The sequence below is a fragment of the Dendropsophus ebraccatus genome, chromosome 10 (assembly GCF_027789765.1).
Source record: "Dendropsophus ebraccatus isolate aDenEbr1 chromosome 10, aDenEbr1.pat, whole genome shotgun sequence".
Lineage (NCBI taxonomy): Eukaryota > Metazoa > Chordata > Amphibia > Anura > Hylidae > Dendropsophus > Dendropsophus ebraccatus.
Window position 1 is genome coordinate 29479195 of NC_091463.1, and position 19134 is coordinate 29498328.

At 44.3% G+C, this 19134-nt stretch overlaps 1 protein-coding gene across 1 annotated transcript; it reads left to right on the forward strand.

The window, feature by feature from the left end:
• Positions 1 to 350: 350 nt before the first annotated feature.
• On the forward strand, positions 351 to 15326 carry ARPC5L (actin related protein 2/3 complex subunit 5 like). The gene is made up of 4 exons (XM_069986449.1): positions 351 to 739; positions 11444 to 11516; positions 13321 to 13497; positions 15141 to 15326. The coding sequence occupies exons 1-4, from the start codon at positions 594 to 596 to the stop codon at positions 15201 to 15203; spliced, it is 459 nt and encodes a 152-aa protein (XP_069842550.1). The 5' UTR covers positions 351 to 593; the 3' UTR covers positions 15204 to 15326.
• Positions 15327 to 19134: the final 3808 nt, after the last annotated feature.

Sequence of the window (19134 nt, forward strand, 5' to 3'; positions counted from 1 at the left end):
ATTTTATGTCAGATTTTTTATTTATTTATTTTTGCGGGGGCGGGTGGGGTAATATATTTATGTCATCGACATTCTCCATATCGCCATCAATTGTTGTAAATTCCCCATAATATTCTACTAAAATCGCATCAGATTAGGGTTTTGTCTGATATCGCATTGCGTTTTTTTCTATTCTTTTAATCACCATTGTAAACCGCACGAGATTTGCCTTTATTTGATGGTAAAAACAGAAGAAATCGCGCTGTGAGAAATGGATCCTGACAAGCCGTGACCCCCTCAGGTAACCGGGCCACAGTTGCTAGGTAACAAGCAGGCGCCATGTTGCTCACCCCTGCCTCCGTGGGGTCGCTGACGCGTTTCCGGTTCCTTTACACTCTCCGCCCGCCGGAGCCACCGGAAGCGGAGGGAGCCGGGCGGAAAGGAACGGAGAGCCCGTGACAGTGCCCAGAGCCGCCACCTCCCTCCCGGTCACCCCGCCACCATCGTGTGCAGCCCCCCGGGTCACCCCCACACCGCCGGGACACCCTCCTGTCACCCACGTCCAGTGTCACACCCCCCTCCCTTCCCTGCCGCTCGTGCCCCGGCTCCACGCCATGGCCAAGAACACACTGTCGTCGCGTTTCCGCAAGGTGGACATCGATGAGTACGACGAGAATAAGTTCGTAGACGATCAGCTGCAGGAGGAGCCGGCGGAGCCCCAGGGGCCGGACGAGGGAGAGGTGGACGGGCTCATCAGGCAATATCCTTCTGTATGGCCGGGCAGGTGTGGGGGTGACAGGCTGGGGGGTGTTGTCTCTACTGGGGGGGGGGGGGGGTGTCTATGCTCTCTACTCATTGCAGAACTACAACTCCCAGCATACACACATCCACAGCAGTACTACAACCCCAAGCATACACAGTGCAGTGCTCACCAGCTGTACTACAACTCCCAGCATACACACACACATCTACAGCAGTGCTCACCAGCTGTACTACAACTCCCAGCATACACACACACATCTACAGCAGTGCTCACCAGCTGTACTACAACCCCCAGCACACACACATCTACAGCAGTGCTCACCAGCTGTACTACAACCTCAGCACACACACATCTACAGCAGTGCTCACCAGCTGTACTACAACCCCCAGCACACACACACATCTACAGCAGTGCTCACCAGCTGTACTACAACCCCCAGCACACACACACATCTACAGCAGTGCTCACCAGCTGTACTACAACCCCCAGCACACACACACATCTACAGCAGTGCTCACCAGCTGTACTACAACCCCCAGCATACACAGTGCAGTGCTCACCAGCTGTGCTACAACTCCCAGCATACACACATCTACAGCAGTGCTCACCAGCTGTACTACAACCCCCAGCACACACACACCTACAGCAGTGCTCACCAGCTGTACTACAACCCCCAGCACACACACACACCTACAGCAGTGCTCACCAGCTGTACTACAACCCCCAGCACACACACACATCTACAGCAGTGCTCACCAGCTGTACTACAACCCCCAGCACACACACACATCTACAGCAGTGCTCACCAGCTGTACTACAACCCCCAGCACACACACACATCTACAGCAGTGCTCACCAGCTGTACTACAACCCCCAGCACACACACACATCTACAGCAGTGCTCACCAGCTGTGCTACAACCCCCAGCATACACACACCTACAGCAGTGCTCACCAGTTGTTGCAGGACTACAACTCCCAGCATGGCAGGTATCTCCATAAAGCAGCAGGTGTTGGTGACATAGACCATGCTAGGGGTAAATAGGGGTTATGCTTGTTCTTATCATGTTTTATATTGCAGTAGGATCCAGTCTTATAATTCTTGTCTAGTCTAGATTTTTTCCTGTTACTGATGTAGAACTACAGATCCCAGCAGGAATCTATTGTTGCGATTCTCATCCCTTACCCTATAGTGAGCGTCTCTTGTGTTATACCTCCTGTGTGGTCTTTCTTTTTACTATATAATAGTAAATATTGTGGTTATCAGTTTATTGTGCTGTAAATATTGATAGAACGTTTCCCATAGAATCACTGACTCTTCTGATCTTTCCCCCCTTTGATTCTGGGTGCCAGGCTATCTGTCTCTCATTGTAGCACTAACTGGTTGTCACTCGTATTTTTTTGTGGACACATTGGCTCTTTAAGGGTGAGTTCACTCCTGTCTGATTTGTTTCAGAACAAACAAACTACATGTGAACCTAGGGTACGTCCATATGTTTGCTCTTGTATACATGTATACAGATGTCATACAGGTAGAATCCACAGCATATTGGTTTGCATGCTGAGGATTGCATTGCAGGATTTCTGCAGTGGATTTTATGCTGCGTCCACAGATTGAATGAAGAATAAAGTAAATATAAGGTGAATGCTACATGTGACATACGCTTAGGAGTGTTTTTAGCCTGCTGCACGTATCTCCCATGTATTGGATAGAGATTGTTTTAGATTGGTGGGGGGTGAATACATTTATATACATGTGACAGCTCCCATCCTTCTATATGTTGTATATTGAAAGCATGATGTCTTGTATGAGAATAAGTCTCTTTCTGCCTACAGTGAAGTGTTCTGCAGGCAACAAGCCGCTCCACGTTTTGAAGGTGCGCAGGTTAGATGGCCGTGCCACTGAATGGACGTCTTTGTAACCCACTGGCATGGGAGTGACTTGTGTAATGACGGGCTCTCACCCACCACACCCTGATTATGTTTGGCTTGAATGGGTTGTAAAAAGCCGGTCTTGTTTAGTGCTACGTTCCTCACCGCAACCTGAAGACTCAGCCAATGGCTTCTTAGTCAAACAGGTAGCTCAGCTTTATGGCCTGTGAAGTGGAATCTCCCCAGGCCGAGGGTGACTGATACCAAGCGCTTATTTGCATCATAGTCGTCATCTTCTCTGAAAACGTTCAGTCATTTCCTATTAGTTCTTGTATCCAGGTAAATTGAATGACGACAAGTTAGGTCATCTTTACTGCTCCCATAGATGGAGGACACGGCTTCATATAGTCTGCTTTATGTGCCATTCAGAGCTAATGGAAAGCTGAGTGACAGACTGGTTGATTGCTGGATGGATAGCTTGCGCCAGATCAGGTGTAACAAAGAATTTTTAGCAATACAGCGAAGCAACTCAAGAACTTTTTGTTCCCTGTTATCAGCCATTTAAAGCTAAGAATAGGATGACTAGTGTGAACATACCCTTAAAGAGGCTTTCTAAAATGTTCCAGCAAGGATTCCCAGGGACAAGCCTTAAAGGGGTATTCCAGGAAAAACTAACTTTTCCCGTATCCACAGCATAGGAGAAAAGTAGGAGATTTCAAAGGGGTCTGACCTCTGTACCCCCTGCTGTTATGAATAGAGCCGCGGGGCCCACAGTTCTATTCATTCCTATGGAGCCGACGGAAAGAGCAGAGTAGTGTTCTTCCAGTGTACTCTGCTTTTTCCGTTTCCGCATACAAATGAATAGAGCCGTGAGTCACACGCCGTACCCGCGACTCTATTTGTTACAGAGCCGGCAGCCTGGAGTACCCCTTTAATCTAGTAAGCGTTGAGTTTCCCTGCGGTGCCACCACTGGAGAAATGAAGCATTACACAGTGCCCATACCAGTCAGTGGGTTGTCTTTGTAGTGCAGACCAGGAGAGGTCTTCCAGAACGGGAGACACTCTTTGTATCTTTCTTGACCAAATGTTGTGTATGACCATGGCGTTTAACCCTTTACCGTTCACTGAACGTAGTGCTTCCTCCTGGAGCCGACGGTCTCGCCATTGCATCTACACTTGTAACTTTGTACTCTGTGTAACTTTTCACACACATGGTTGTGTATCTAAGCTCCTGTGTAGGTGCCTAACAGCCGGCAGGTGGTGAGAAGTGGAGCAGGATTTTCCTGTCCGGGATTCTGCAGTGGTAGAAATACACATAGATAATCTTCCCCCTAAAGTGACCAATAATATGACTTCTCTGACTTATCTCGTGCCGAGTCTTTTTTTTTTAACCTGTTAAGCCTTTTATCCAATTCTGTAAAAGCTGGGTGGCAGTCGACATGGCCGTCATTGCTTCTCTAAGGGCCCATTTACACAGATTATCTGCCAAAGATTTGAAGCCAAAGCCAGGAATGGATTTGAAAAAAGGAGAAATCTCAGTCTTTCCTTTATGACCTGATCTCTGTTTATAGTCTGTTCCTGGCTTTGGCTTCAAATCTTTGGCAGAAAATCTGTCAGATAATCTTTCTGTGTAAATGGACCCTTACAGTCTTCAATAGCAAATTTGCCTAGTGTTCTAATGTCCGTAACTTGTCTGTAGAAGATGGGCAATGGGGATTTTTCCAGTACCATGCAGGTGGCCCGCGGCCATAGTTATTAGTGGATTTTATTGCACAGTAAATCCGCAGATGTGAATGTGACTAAGCTGCAAGAAGTCCATAGGTAAGAGTGGAAAAAACAAATCCTTATTTCTGATATCAGACTTCTTCCTGTAGGCCCTATTATTCATAGAGGGGGGGGGGTACCAGCACTGTCTCCGACAATCCTGGCAAGTCGGATCGATCATTGAATGATCGGCAAGTAATATTACAGTCATATAAGGCCAGCTCGGATGGTAACGGCTCATTCCTGAAACTAGACCTGATCACCTAATCTTGGAGGCAGTTACCATGATGAGGTAACCCTCTAAGGAACACTGCAGAACTACTATGTTAGGGTGATATCTCATACAGCTGATGTACTTCAGTTATACTTTCATATAAATGGGGTTTGCTGAAGTCCATGTAGTTCCTACAGGTAGAAGCCCCTTTATGCTGCTAAGCTTCCTGGGCCTGTGTTATTGTCACAGATATTGGGGGCTTTCATTGGTTTGAATACTGTGTTTCCCCGCTTGGCTCCTGTGCAGCCATGGCTCAGTGTCAGAGACTAGACGCATAGAGGAGAGGATGTGATCGCTGTGACAGTGAGTGGAGCTGATGTGCTGTGATGACAGGCTCTCATGTTATACACACAAGTTGACTTAGCGCTGTCACTTTGCATAGTTCTGCCTTCTGTCCCACAGTCCGTCTCACCGCTCCCTTCCTCCGTACGTTCTGTGCTTGCTTAGTGAATCATTGCCTTCGCTCTCCCCGGCCTCTGGTTTATACATACCTGCTGGGCCGTCACATCCAAGTTTTGTTCCAAATTCCCTATTTTAGAAATGCACAGGCCTGCGCACTAAATATAGGACTATGACGGGGTGCTTGGTGTGAGGCGACATCTGTATTCCTAGGGGAAGTATTAATACTGAGCCGTGGGTTCTGAACATAGCAGAGGTTGAGGGGGACGGATACAGAAAACTTAGCATTGGATTCCTGGTATCACTTATACCCATTGTGACAAAACCTCAGCACTCGCTGCCGCCCCCTGTATCCACTACTGCATCATGTTAACCCTGGCTTTGCTGGGAGAATAACTGAGGGACCCAATAACAACCAGCAGTATTCAATGCATTTTTATTATGCGTCCCACCATTGGGACCCCCATCATCAGCCTTTATTATATGATGATCGAAGCATCTATTGTTGCCATTGATGGACAGAGGCACATGGAGTCCATTGTGCTATACTATGGGCATGTACTATAGTATGGGTGCTATGCATGTTACAGGTATTTTCATTTAAAAGTAATGCTGCCATATGTTGTCCAACTGAATTCAGCATGTGCGATTCCCATTCTTTTAAAGGGAGATGAGGTGTCTGGCAGCGGCTTGTTCATCTCTTCTCATTGAGAACATAGGCACACTCGGCTGAACAGAGTGCACATGTATATGAGGGAGGAATAGCTGTCATCCAGATGAGCCTTGGCATATGACCACCACCATCTCAGATGATTCCGGGATTATCGTAAGCTCTCCAGAGCAGAGCCCACCCAACCTCGTCCCGCAGAGGTGGCCTAGGTTATGGTAACTGAATTTGAAAAAAAAGAATATTATTTTATCTATGATTGATCTCCATGATATGACTGCATGCGAGGTCACCGGGTGTTCCCTGCAATTAGTTTCCGCTAACCCTGTATAAACAATCGTCACCTCTGTATTGTATGCACAGTCCGCTTCTTAGTTTTACTTTCCGACCTGATAGAGAGAGGCTTGTGGTGGCGTGTGAATGAGGCCTTGTGGTTTATGGGTGGTTGGAATTTTCCCCTCGCCTTGTAGAGTTGCTGTGTAAAGTGTTTTAGTGTATCGTTCTTTTTTCTTTTTGAGTATAAATGCTGCTGTATACGGTATGTGAGGCAGCTGCAGGGCTGTATACCTGTGCTATACGGTGGGTAATGTTAAAAAACATTAGATTACATATGAATCGACAACATAGAAGTCTATTCATTGAAATATTTCTTCAGAACTATGGGGTAGGCAATATAATAATCCCATATCCTTGCACAGTACTGTGTAATCTACATGTCCCACCATGCATAAAAGGCTTCAGTGACTGTCTATGGAGATGGAATAGTTGTGTGTGTTTGATGTGTTTGACGTGTAGTTTACCCCTCCCTTGTCATCACTTTCATGCTGCCTGGACTATGAGACATTGGGGTGGTCCCCGGTGGCTTCTGCCCTGTCAACCTTGATAGATCTCTCCTTATACCCAGAGAAACTTCTGTCAATCAGGACTGGTGCCACCCAGGATCTCGGATCAGGCAGCATAAAAGTGGTGATATATTCCCTTTAAAACGTGCTATCTGCAATACCAGGCACAGCCTGTGACCAGGAGGGGTGCTGTTAGCAGGCCCAGTTTTACAATTTCGTATAAGTTTTACTGGGTTCTTTAGTTCAGAAATAACTTCAGCATAAAATGTCCCTTAATTCCTGTAATGTAAAGCTGACGACTCAGTCTGTGCTCCGGATTATTACAAGGAAAGTATTAGGAGTTTTCTCTTTCCTGCATAAATTTAGCTGGGATGTCGCTGAAATCCATGTATAATAAGACTGTAGGTGTCTAAGTAGCGGTTTCATGGTAACCAAGTGATTTGGAAACCCTCATAGAAACATGTTTGATTTTTTTTCTGTTTTGATATAACACTCTGGCATTATTTCATTCCCTGAACAAGCCCGGACAATTTCATGCACTGGGGCCAGATTGTACGGCCAAACTCTCTGTGTGATGGCCTATGTGATTCCTGACGTATTTGTTAGTCAAGACCAGAAAAAACTGCTCTAAGGACTTGGCACTAGGCATCTACTTTTGTAGTCTGCTGGGCAAATGACTGGAAGTGGGGGTGCAGGGGAAAGTCAATCCTGGCCTGTGTACCTGCAATCTGTGAGCCTGTCCGCTAAAGATGATCTGCACTGTTCCTCAAAGGTAAATCAAGGCTTCCTTCTCATCTCTGACCTTCTATAAAGCTCAGGGCAACCATCACATATGTAAAATAGCAGTGTACCTACTTCTGTATGTACACAGTGCTTCAGTTTGAGTCGAAACTAGTTTTGGCACATCAGAAACACGTCCAACTTTAAAAAAAAAAATTTCACTGTTATAATTGAATTTTCATATGGATTTTATAAATGTTCCTCAATCTAATGTTCTATCAATTTAATAACCTTATTAAAACCAGAAAAACTCTTTGTCACATACATTTAGTTTCCTTCAAATATCAGTAATAAAGCACTGGTCCTATTAGATAAGGGTAGTCAGTGAAAAGTTGGTGGTCACTATTTGGCAGTTTGTTTCTGAGCTGGAAAAGTCCATATGAAGATATCCTGTGTAATATAGAGGAGGAGGAGAAGCCATAAGTAGTGTAGCAGTAACCTCAGTGTGGTGTGTTCTCTCTGGCAGGAGATTGTGTGCGTTTCTTCAGTGTGCTATGGCTGTAGCAGGGTGTGTGTATTCATGTGCTGTGGCTGTGTGTTAGAGCGAGAGAGGCAGAAATTAAAGGGATATTCTAGAAAAGAGTGAAAAGTCCAAGAGCGGCAGGGAGTGGTGGGATCATAATTAAGAAGTCCTATTTACTTATTCCTGTGCCCCTGCAGTGTAGCGTTACGGCTCATGGTCCCTTGTCAGGCTTCCGATCCTGTGATGCCACGGCCTCTCTCAGAATCGCCCACTCAGCCAGTCGGTGACACAGCTGCAGTTACTGACTGGCTGAGCAGGTAGTTCCTCTGTGGCCGCAATGATTCAGGAGAGCGGATGCTGACAGAAAGATGATAAATCTGACCCTATGGCTGACCCCTCTATCACAGGGATCTGGCATTGTTAGCAGTGTTTATTTGTGTTTTAGGAATATTTAGTTAGAAACATAGCAGATTGTCAGCAGGAAAAGACCACCTGCTCCATCTAGTCTAGTTCTGAGTTGTTCAGGGCACAAAGGCTGGAGACTGGCTGCATCCACTGCACACACAGGAGAATCTCCTTTATATCTTTGCCTTATTCATTCACAAGTCGCCCCAGGATCATGTGTAGGACATTAGGAAGAAGCATCTTTACACCAATGTGATAAATAACTCCCCTGGTGCCTGACAGGCCATTTATGAAGGAGTTGGAGTTTGAGTCGGAGCTGGGGCTTACTGACTGCACATCCCTGGTTTTCATCTCGGCAACAGTAGCTTCTGAGTGCATAGTGGAAACCATCTCATACTATAACCCTATTTCTTCTGCTGTTTATTTTCTTTTTTTTTATTGCAGCGCACCTTGCAAACACAGCGCATCAGTAACCCCTTCTCCCTCCACAAGCCAACTAGTAGTGTATTATGTAATCACCAGCAAGGAGAGCGCTAAAGTCACCTAGTAACCTCTCTGAAGGGTTAAAAGTGTTTTGAAATGACAGGTATGCTTTAAGATATCGTCAAACGCATAAAAACAAGTGCCAGATCCTCCAAGCTAAAGCTTTGACTGTCCTGGCATGATGGGAATTGTAATTTTGCGACACCTGAAGGGCCAAAGGTTCCTCATCCCTAATCTAGAAGAATCTGTAACCTCTCTAAAGCCTCCTGGTTCTCCACCAGCCTATGGTAATGATGGGGAATGGCTGGTACATTCCCATGGGCGCAGCGCGATTGTTTACTGTGGAGAACAAGTCAGTCCTGTTTTATAAGGAATTCCAAAATGATCCCAGGATAAGAGGCGGGTACTGGTAATATGTACTGTAGGAATATAGGAGAATCCCATTGAGCTTATTTTCTGTGCTATTCTCTATATACTGGAAAGTGGTTATACTGGTGTTTGGTACTGGACCCCAGAGATGGTTTGGGCTGATGTCGGGGTTATTCTTTACTGTAGATGATCCTTGGCTCCTATGATAATAAACTAAGCTAAACAAGAAGAAAAATCTGATCACCTGCAGTATATATAGTGAATAAAAACCTTTATAGGAATGTAAAAATCTGCCACAGCCTCTGTATATATAACTTTTCATGGTATATACACCTGAGATAGAAATACAAGATGGGCCGCATTCACAATTATTAACCAGTATTTAACAGTGCACATAGCATACCCTGGTAAGCGTGTACTTCATGCACTGTTGTAGGAAGCCCTCCCTCCATAGTGTTGGATGGGGGTTATTGCTAGTTGCTGCGCTTCACCTGTATTTGCCTTAATGCCATGAAAACATGGTATAAACCATATGCAGTTATCATTGCCCGTCCTTTGCCTGATGGGAGTTGTAGTTCTGCAAGTGGAGAGTCACAGTATAGGTTATTTTGCTGCGAACTTCGCAAATGCATAATATTACTTAAAGGGGTACTCTGGTGAAAAATTTGTTTATTTCAAATCAACTGGTGTCAGATTTGTAATTAACTTTATAAGCTGCTGTATGTCCTGAAGGAAGTGATGTATTCTCTCCAGTCTGACACAGTGCTCTCTGCTGCCACCTCTGTCCAGGTCAGGAACTGTCCAGAGCAGCAGCAAATCCCCATAGAAAACCTCTCCTGCTCTGGACAGTTCCTGGCACAGACAGAGGTGGCAGCAGAGAGCACTGTGTCAGACTGGAGAGAATACACCACTTCCGGCAGGACAAAAGACTTGATATTTCTAAATAGAAGTTTTATGCAAGTCTGTATAACTTTCTGATACCAGTTGATTTGAGAGAAAAATAAATCACATTGGAGCACCTCTTTAATCTAAGAAGCAATGTATATGTACGATCTATAGGAGGGCTTTAAGTGGACATGCCCTTTAAGGGTGCCTTCATACATACTGTAGTTGTAATGAGAGGTTTGGCTGATTATTGCTGTTACCCTTGTGGAGAATGCGTCCTCTGTATTCACGTTGCAGCTTTCTGGACAAGATTTAGTAAAATTTTCAGCGGCTGTGTAAGCCTATTATGACCCTGTTACATAGTAATCCGGTTCTCCTCGGCACAGTCCGCCGGGTATATGACGGTTCTTTCTGCTTCATCTTCACTGGTAAAAAATCAGTTCAGTGACGTACATCTCGGCTCATGTAGGGGGCGCCAAGTATATGCGCTGTGGGTCCTGGTGTCCTTGTAGAACATGGACTGGAAACTGGGCCAAGGCAACAATGTGTGTTTTTTTTTTTCCCCCCCCATGAATTTGTAGTCACCCAAAATGGACTGGGACTGGTCTCCTATCCTATGTCGGGCCCCAGGCTGCTTTGTCGTTCATACCTATGGAGCCATAGGAAAGAGACGAGTGCTGTACTGTGCTCTTTCTGGCTTCTCCATAGGAATGAATAGAACCATGGGTCATGTGCCGTATCCACGTCTGTATTCATAACAAAGAAGCCAGGGGGCCCGATACGGAGGTTGGACCCCATGCGATCTCTTACTTGTCCTTTGGATAGGGGACAAGTTAATTTTGGGTGGACAACCTCTCTAATTCTCAGTCAGAAGGAAACCTTTACGTTACACACATTTATAAGAAATGTTTGTGTTAGTGGTTGTCTCATGAGACCTGGCATATGGAGGACACAAGGCAAATTATTGAGTTGTATGAAACTCACAGCGCCACTCTTGGCTGTGTCTGGTATTACAGCTCAGTCCCATGCCCAGTCAGCAATACTTTATTGATCAGCACCCAATCTTTTCTCATAAGTGATCATGTGATCTGTTTGTATAATTGTCCTCAGAACTTAGTCTTCCTTTAGAATGACCGATACCTGAATATTGTTAGTGTGTGCTGCCCCCTGGGGTCAGACATGACATCTTCCATGGACTGGTGGGGTTAGGAGGAGGGACACAACTTCTGACCTTTTGTATACCTTAGATAAGGGAGGAATGTCACCTCCGGTGCCCTTGAATCCTTGGCTTTGTAGTGTCTTACTGATCACCATAATAACCCAGGTAAATGAGAACTGTTACCTATGGAATATTTACTGACAAATCTATAGACCTGTATACTCTCACCAGCATCTTTTTTTAAAAATTTTTAACATTGGATATTTGCTCACTTTGACTGCTGTCTAGTCCCTTGTAGTCTCCACATCTTTACTATATGATCCTTAACAGCACTGTGTACAGGGGACCTGCTCCGAGCCTTCCACGCTGCCTTCCGGAACTCCCCTGTCAACTCCAAAAACCAAATAGTAAAGGTGAGTCCACCTCCCTGTGTCTGCCTTCTATACACTGGTTGTGGGTAGGAGGTAGCCTATCTGGGAAAGCTGGGTGGCATCACCGATGCAGCTCTCATGGGTAATCACAGCCAGCATTGCCAGAATGGCAGGGTAATGTGTGTGCGGTATCTATGAATATGATGTTTGTCCGATCAGCCTGGAATTTCTCACACATAAAAATTCCCCAGGATTAAAGGGATTGTCCAGTTTCTATAAATGAAGCTTGTTCATTATGTAATGAAGTCATGCAGTGTTGTTCTAATATCATTTGTGTTTAAATCCCTCCTCATTTTCAAGCCCCCCCCCCCACTTGCTGTCAGTGAACAGAAACACCCAGAAGCTGGAAACCTGCCTTGATCTTCTCCATCTGGTGCAGGGATGGACTTAAAGGGGTTCTCCACTGTGAACAATCCCAGCTTGGTAGAAGGGTCTCTAAACAATAAGGTGATTGCACAGTGTTCCCCCTACTGCCCTCCCTGTACTGCTAGCAATACATGTTTAGTTTTATTGCAGCGTTATCACTGGAGAAGTAATAAAATGTATAAATGCGGGTAATGGTTTTAAAGGGGTTAACCAGCATTAGAAAAACATGTCTGCTTTCTTCCAAAAATAGCGCCACTATTGTCCTCAGGTTGTTTGTGGTATCGCAGCTCAAAAGAAACGGAGCCTTGATGTAATACCACACACAACCTGAGGACCAGAGCGGCACTTTTTCTCCAATAAAGCAGCAATGTTTTTGTTATCAGAAAAGGTTTACTAACTCTAAATGTAGACGAGTATCTTTCAGTTCACTGACAGCAAGAAATAGATCATGCAGATGAAAGATTATATTAGTAAGCTGCGTCACCTATACAGGGAACCTGTCACATTGGAAATGTAGTGCAGTCTGCCCGCAGCATGTTGTAGACAGCAGAAGCTGAGCATATTGATCTATAGATTTGTGGGAAAAGTTCCTCCTGGTCTATATTACGCTGCCCGTAGACTGGACTCCATCTTTAATGTGAGGTTCTCTTAAAGGAGACTCCTAAGAATTCAACCGGCAATGAGGGATAAAACTTAAAGGGGTTGTCCGAGGAGCAGAAGGTGGTTGAAGCTTCAGCTGTCTCCTGTTCCCTTGATAACCCCTTTAATAATCTTACCTTGGAGACATGGAGTCAGTGCAGGACACTGTGGGGGTCAGAAGAGACCGCAGGATTAGTATATTAGATTTTTTATATTGCTTTATATTGCATTATTTAGAGTAGCTTGTTTTTTTTTTGTTTTGTTTTTTTGCATAAAACCAGAAAACCCTCTTAAGAGGATCAGTCAATTCTTCCGCTATGTCTGTCTTATACTCATATTGCCAATGAACGGACGGTTCTGAGAATTGTTGTGTTTTCCTCTTTAAGGGTATGTCCACACTACGGAATCTCCTGCGGATTCTGCAGCTCGCCCCACACTCGTGGCGGCTCCCATCTTTGCCAGTACCATAGGCTTCATTGTATGGTTCGGCCGATTTCGCTGTCAGCCCAAAGAATGAACCCACTTATCCTTCGGGCGGACAGCAGAATCTGCCAAACCATAGAATGAGCTGCGGAATTGGCAGCGGGTGATCCGCCAGGATTCCGTTGTGTGGACATCTCCTGGAGATGTCTGTAACCCATATAGTCAATGTGGTGTCACTCAATTTCAGGAGGAATAACAGAGGAACAGCACAGGCTTTTAGTTTTCCATGTCAGGAGTGTTGTAACAATGCCGCTACACTTATTGCTGCCCATACTGACTTGCTGCTCTCTGACCCCAGGAACGTACCCAGGCAATTGTACTGAAGGTCCTGACATCTTTTAAAAGCAACGAGATTGAGCAAGCGGTAAAAACACTGGATCGGAGCGGGATCGACCTGCTAATGAAATATATCTACAAGGGGTTCGAGAAGCCAACAGAGAACAGCAGCGCTATATTGCTACAGTGGCATGAAAAGGTAAGAACAATACATGTGACTCCCATGACACAGTCCCTGCTGTGTATCGCTGCAGTCTATTATGCCATTTATCTCGGGGTACAGACACACACGATGGTGGCGGAAAGCTTTCCCCCATGTGTTTTATGTGTCTTAAGATAAGATGGTTACGCACATAGTGATGTAATATTTCTATGATGTGATACCCGTCTCTCATTGTTGAGGAGATATTGTAGCCCCCGTCCCCAGACATCACTAGGCTTTCGTGCATAAGCCGCTCATATCTGTTCACTATAGTGAGTAATGTTGATTTCAGGCTACATTTACCATGAATGACATTACATTGTACAGTGTATATGAATGTAGTGTTGTATCAGTCATCTGGATTGTTGTAACCATAAGACAGGAGCCGGTCACATTATATATATGAATGGCCCCAGACGTATTTGGAATCCTTGTCACATGAACACTTAAAGGAGAAGTCCGGCGAAAATTTTTATTTAAGTATTGTATTGCTCCCCAAAAGTTATACAAATCCCCAATATACACTTTACAGGAAATGCACATAAAGTGCTTTTTCCCTGCACTTACTACTGCATCAAGGCTTCACTTCCTGAATAATATGGTGATGTCACGACCCGACTCCCAGAGCCGTGCGGGCTGTGGCTGCTGGAGAGGATGATGACAGAGGGACACTGAGGGACACAGGGCACTGGAGGGACACTGAGCATCCCTCTGCCATCATCCTGTCCAGTAGCCACAGCCCGCACAGCTCTGGGAGTCGGGTCGTGACATCACCATGTTATTCAGGAAGTGAAGTCTTGATGCAGTAGTAAGTGCAGGGAAAAAGCACTTTATAGGCATTTCCCGTAATAAGTGTATATTGGTGATTTGTATAACTTTTGGGGGGGCAAAACAAATTTTTGCCGGACTTCCCCTTTAATGTGGTTGCTATTCACTATTAAGGGGACCAATATTTCTTCTTATGGACCAAAATGCTGCCAGATATTATGTAACAGAACGACGCTGTAAAGTAAATTCTGTGGCCCGTGTAACTATGTGGCGGTATGATTAGCGCACAGGAGCTTAGCCGGTGCAGTGCTCGGGGCTCACTTACCATTAGTGAAAGCTGCAGATTAATCGGCTTATTTTAATTTTCTATCCCTGGTCTGTAATAATAATTTCTGATGAGAAAGAAAAGAGCAATGGGATATAAAGAATGTTCCTGGATACAGGGCATAGAGCAAAGTGCCTGTCCTGGCCACGGAGCCCAAGGGAGCGCAGCTCTGATAACCAATGAACTAAAGCAGGCCGTTCATATGTGTGTCCTGTCAGATCACCAGGACAGGTCTGCATCTCTGATACTCATTGAGGAGATACCGTGGTGTATAAAGGCAATGCATTATGGGAAAACTATGCCATTTCCTTCTCTGAAAGGAAGAGAACTCTTATAACCAGAGTCTCCTCCGAAAAAGACACCCACCTGTAGACGTCCATACAGAGCAGGGTACTGGTTAGTCAATTACTCACTTAGGGGGTCTATTACATGGAGTGACTGTGGGCATAAAGCAAAGAATACCCTCACATGAGCTGAGAATGTAAATTGATGACTTGTATTACGCTCCAGGAGAGTATTCTAACATTGTCTTTCTTCCCCCACACAGGCATTAGTAATAGGAGGCCTTGGCTCCATAGTCCGAGTTCTGACTTCACGGAAATCTGTGTAAAAGACTGTATTAGCTGAATGGAGAAGTTTATGTTCCGGGGCTCCAGCGCAGTGAAGGAAGAGTGGAGGCAGCGCCCCATCTGTCTGCAGAGTGCTATATATTAAACTGTTTTGGAAAATTCAATTGGGAATGCTTCTTATTACTGACTGTGGACGAGACATGAATGTATGTTTGTTTAATGGGGTATATTTTGTTCCAAGCACCAGTCCTCCTTAGCAAGGCAATGCAATGTAAACTGACAGAGATGAGGAATCTTTTTTTTTTTTTTTTTTTTTTTTTTTTTTTTTTTCCTCCTGTAAGATGGGCAAACAGCGCAATTGAGTAAACGATGCCAAGAAACACCAAGCTAGCCAGCCAGGCTGAGGGGTGCAGCTTACCTAGCCAAGCTGTGCCAGCCCCCAAATTACCAATGTATAAGTATCTGTGCCCATATATATGCCAACTATATAGAATTCCCAGCTGGCTTGGCATCAGACGGTTCCAGGGTCACAGGACTGGTGGCTTTTTATTTGTTAACTTGTACATACAGGATTTTAGGAGTTCCTTGAGTTTGGTCTTACTTGAAATAACGGCTTTAACCCTTTCCTCTGCCACGGGGGCCGGCAGCGCAGCGTCGTTCTTCCATGGGAGGTGCCAGCCTCCGGGGCACAGAAAGGGTTAAAGCCTCGTAGTGATTGGGGAAATACAATATGTGTTTGTGATGTTTCTAAGTTAAACCTGCAGTATCGCTGGGGGCGGTCTGGTATTCTTTGTCTCGGAGAAAGACGACCACTCTCCTACAGTGCCCACTGCTCTACTGATACCTGTAAACTTTATTAAACTTACAGCTTCCATGAGTGAAGTGATGGAATAATTTTGTTTTATCTTTGTGTTATTTGGTTGATACTTTGTATTTTTTTTTTTTTTTGCCTTTTAGAAGCAACATTGCATGATTCACCCCTGAACACTGAATATTTATTTTGTTTTACCTAGTAACTTACATTGGCGCAGGCAGGGATGTCCTGCTGGGGTCAATGTGCTGTGCCTAGGAGCCAGCAGAGGAGGCGGCTGGAGGAGGCTCATCTGGTAGGTTATTCTGAGCCATTTCACCTACATCTAACAACCCTTCCCATGGAACATGCAATGTTGCTCTTACAGTAGCAGGGGTTTAGACTTTGGGATATTCCTGAACAGCAGTGTTGTCTAATATGTGGTGTGTGCACCAGTGACTACTGGGAGCCACAGGCTGCATTGGGGCCAACACCATCCATTGGACAGACCTGCTTTCTACAATACTGAATGTGGGTTTGTTGTCCAGAGAAGGATTATCTGTAAAGTGCCTGCTACATCAATAAATCTCTTGGATCACTCATTGCAAATGGTTTTGTTTTTAGTCACAGTGAAGGATTTATCGACCTACCCTCTGTACTTGCAACCAAAGACTGCAATAGAAAGACTGTGACCTTTTAGATATCGGTAATGACATACCATCTGAAAGTACATGCAGTCTATACCTCTAGCATTTCAGATGTTCAGTTCAGAAAATGACTGGGACAGTCACACTCTTTCAACAAGTGTAACTTTAAGGTGTACATGTCACTTGATAAAAGCCTTCTTACACGTCTGAAAAAGTGAGACTCCCTGTTCTCTGTTCACAAGCAAGACTGTTAAATAAACTTACATTAGAAGTCTCTGTCTTGTGCCACAGAACTGTTAGGATACGTGCACACTACAGAATTCCGACGGAAAACCTGTCGCAAATTCCGCAGCTCGCACCCGCTTACGGACTCTGGCAGCCACGTGCATTTCTGCCCGTGCCATAGACTCCATTCTATGGTCGGGCGGATTCCCCCGTAAGAATTGACGCGTCAGTCTCAATAGAGTCTGTGCATCGGGCAGAGATGCGCGCCCCCGCCAGAGTCCGCGAGCTGCAGAATTCGCGCCGGGTTTTACGTTGGAGTTCTGTAGTACGTACCCTTAGAGAACGCTCTTACATCCCTTGGCTCATTCTAGGGATCCCTCTGGGTATGAACATCCAGACTTAAAGGGTAACCTTTAAATCAACTGGTGTCACAAAGTTACATAGATTTATAATTTACTTATCTCCAGTCTATTTACAAATCTCAAGTCTTCCAGTACTTATCGGCTGCTGTATGTCCTGTAGGAAGTGGTGTATTCTTTTCAGTCTAACTGACTCTGCTGCCACCTCTGTCCGTGACAGGAACTGCCCAGTGAAGGAGAGAGGTTTTCTATGAGTATTTTCTACTGCTCTAGACAGTTCCTATCATGGACAAAGGTGGCAGCAGAGAGCACTGTGTCAAACTGAAGAGAATACACCACTTCCTGCAGGACATACAGCAGCTGATAAGTACTGGAAGAGATTTTTATATAGAAATAAATTACAAATCTATATAACTTTCACCAGTTGAAAACATTGTTTTCTTTTCGCTGGAGTACCCATTTAACCAATCAACCAATTTTCATGTCTCTCAAATGTCAAAAGCTTTTTAAAGTGTGAGCGCCCATTCAGTTATCTAGCAGTGTCTATAGTTGTATAGACTGAGACCATTGAGCCTTTAATAACCTCTAAACCTGAATTGTTTTCTTTTGCCAACTCATTTTTGTTGATGCCTCAATCTAAAAACAATGAAGCCTCTTTGCAAACCACTCGTACATTTTGTGTATGCAGCCCTTATGCAGACCAATAATCCTGCAGCACCTATTATCACTGTCTTTAGGGGATGAAGTAACTGCAGGATCAGACTATACAGACTTTATTTTTCAGCCTGTAACCATGGAGACACATAGGTCTGCATAAGAGCTTCATACACATAACGATAGATACTAAATAAGGATGGTTTGTGTAGTTGCGCTATTTTATGGGCATTTTAGTAATATTTTGTGCCGTGTTTTCTGTGATTCATATTATGGTGATTTACATTTTAATATGGGAGGAGATTTTTCACTGCCCACATGCAGAGAGATTGGTGTTGCGAACCACCTTTTTCATTGGTTTGAGGTGACTACAGTTTCCATACATGTTTTATGCCTTATCCCGGGTTCACACTAACGTTTTTCTTATTTGCTAACGGATCCGTCCATATTAATTGAATGAATAAGCAAAAAAACTGATGCAAACTGATTGCAAAATGTTCTCTTTTTTCATTGTCCGTTTGCATTTTGACTTAAAAAAACTGACTTTTGTCCATCAGTTTGCATCAGACAGCATCCGTTTGCATATGAGTTTATTTTTTCTTTGGTTTCTCACTTCTGCGCATGTTCAGTGACAAAACTGATGAAAACTGTTAACTTGAAAACGGATGTGAACGGAAATACCTTCTGTTAAGAACCGTCCTCATTGACTATAATGTAAAAAAAACAAAACAGAAGTGCACTTTCCGCTTGTGTTCCGTTTTTTCAAACTGAGGGAAAAAAAGCTGCATGCAGGATTTTTTTTCCGTTCACAAAAAAACGGAACCCTGACGGAATACATGCAAACGGACCACAAATATAAAAGAGCACAATAAAAATACATAGAAATCGATGGGGTGTTGGACGGATACGTCAGATTACATTTGTTTAAAAATGTGGCGGAGAGAAAAACATCAGTGTGAACCTAGCCTTAGCTGCTTTCTATTCGCAGATTTCCCCACTGAACTTAATGGAGAAAATTAGTGTTGAAAGTTGTTTGCCCAGTAACAATATATTGCGGCATGTGGATCAGGCTGTGTTCACATCTAATTTTTTTTTTCCCCTTCAGTGGAAATATATATCATATTGTCATAGTATAGCCACTGGGAAAAAAAAAATATATATATGTATATATATATATATATATATATATATATATATATATATAAACACAATGTTCAGTAAATACAGTATATATGTGTCACTTTGTAGAGTCTAGTATAGTCTGCTAAGCTTTCTCTACAGAGAGAAACAAATATGT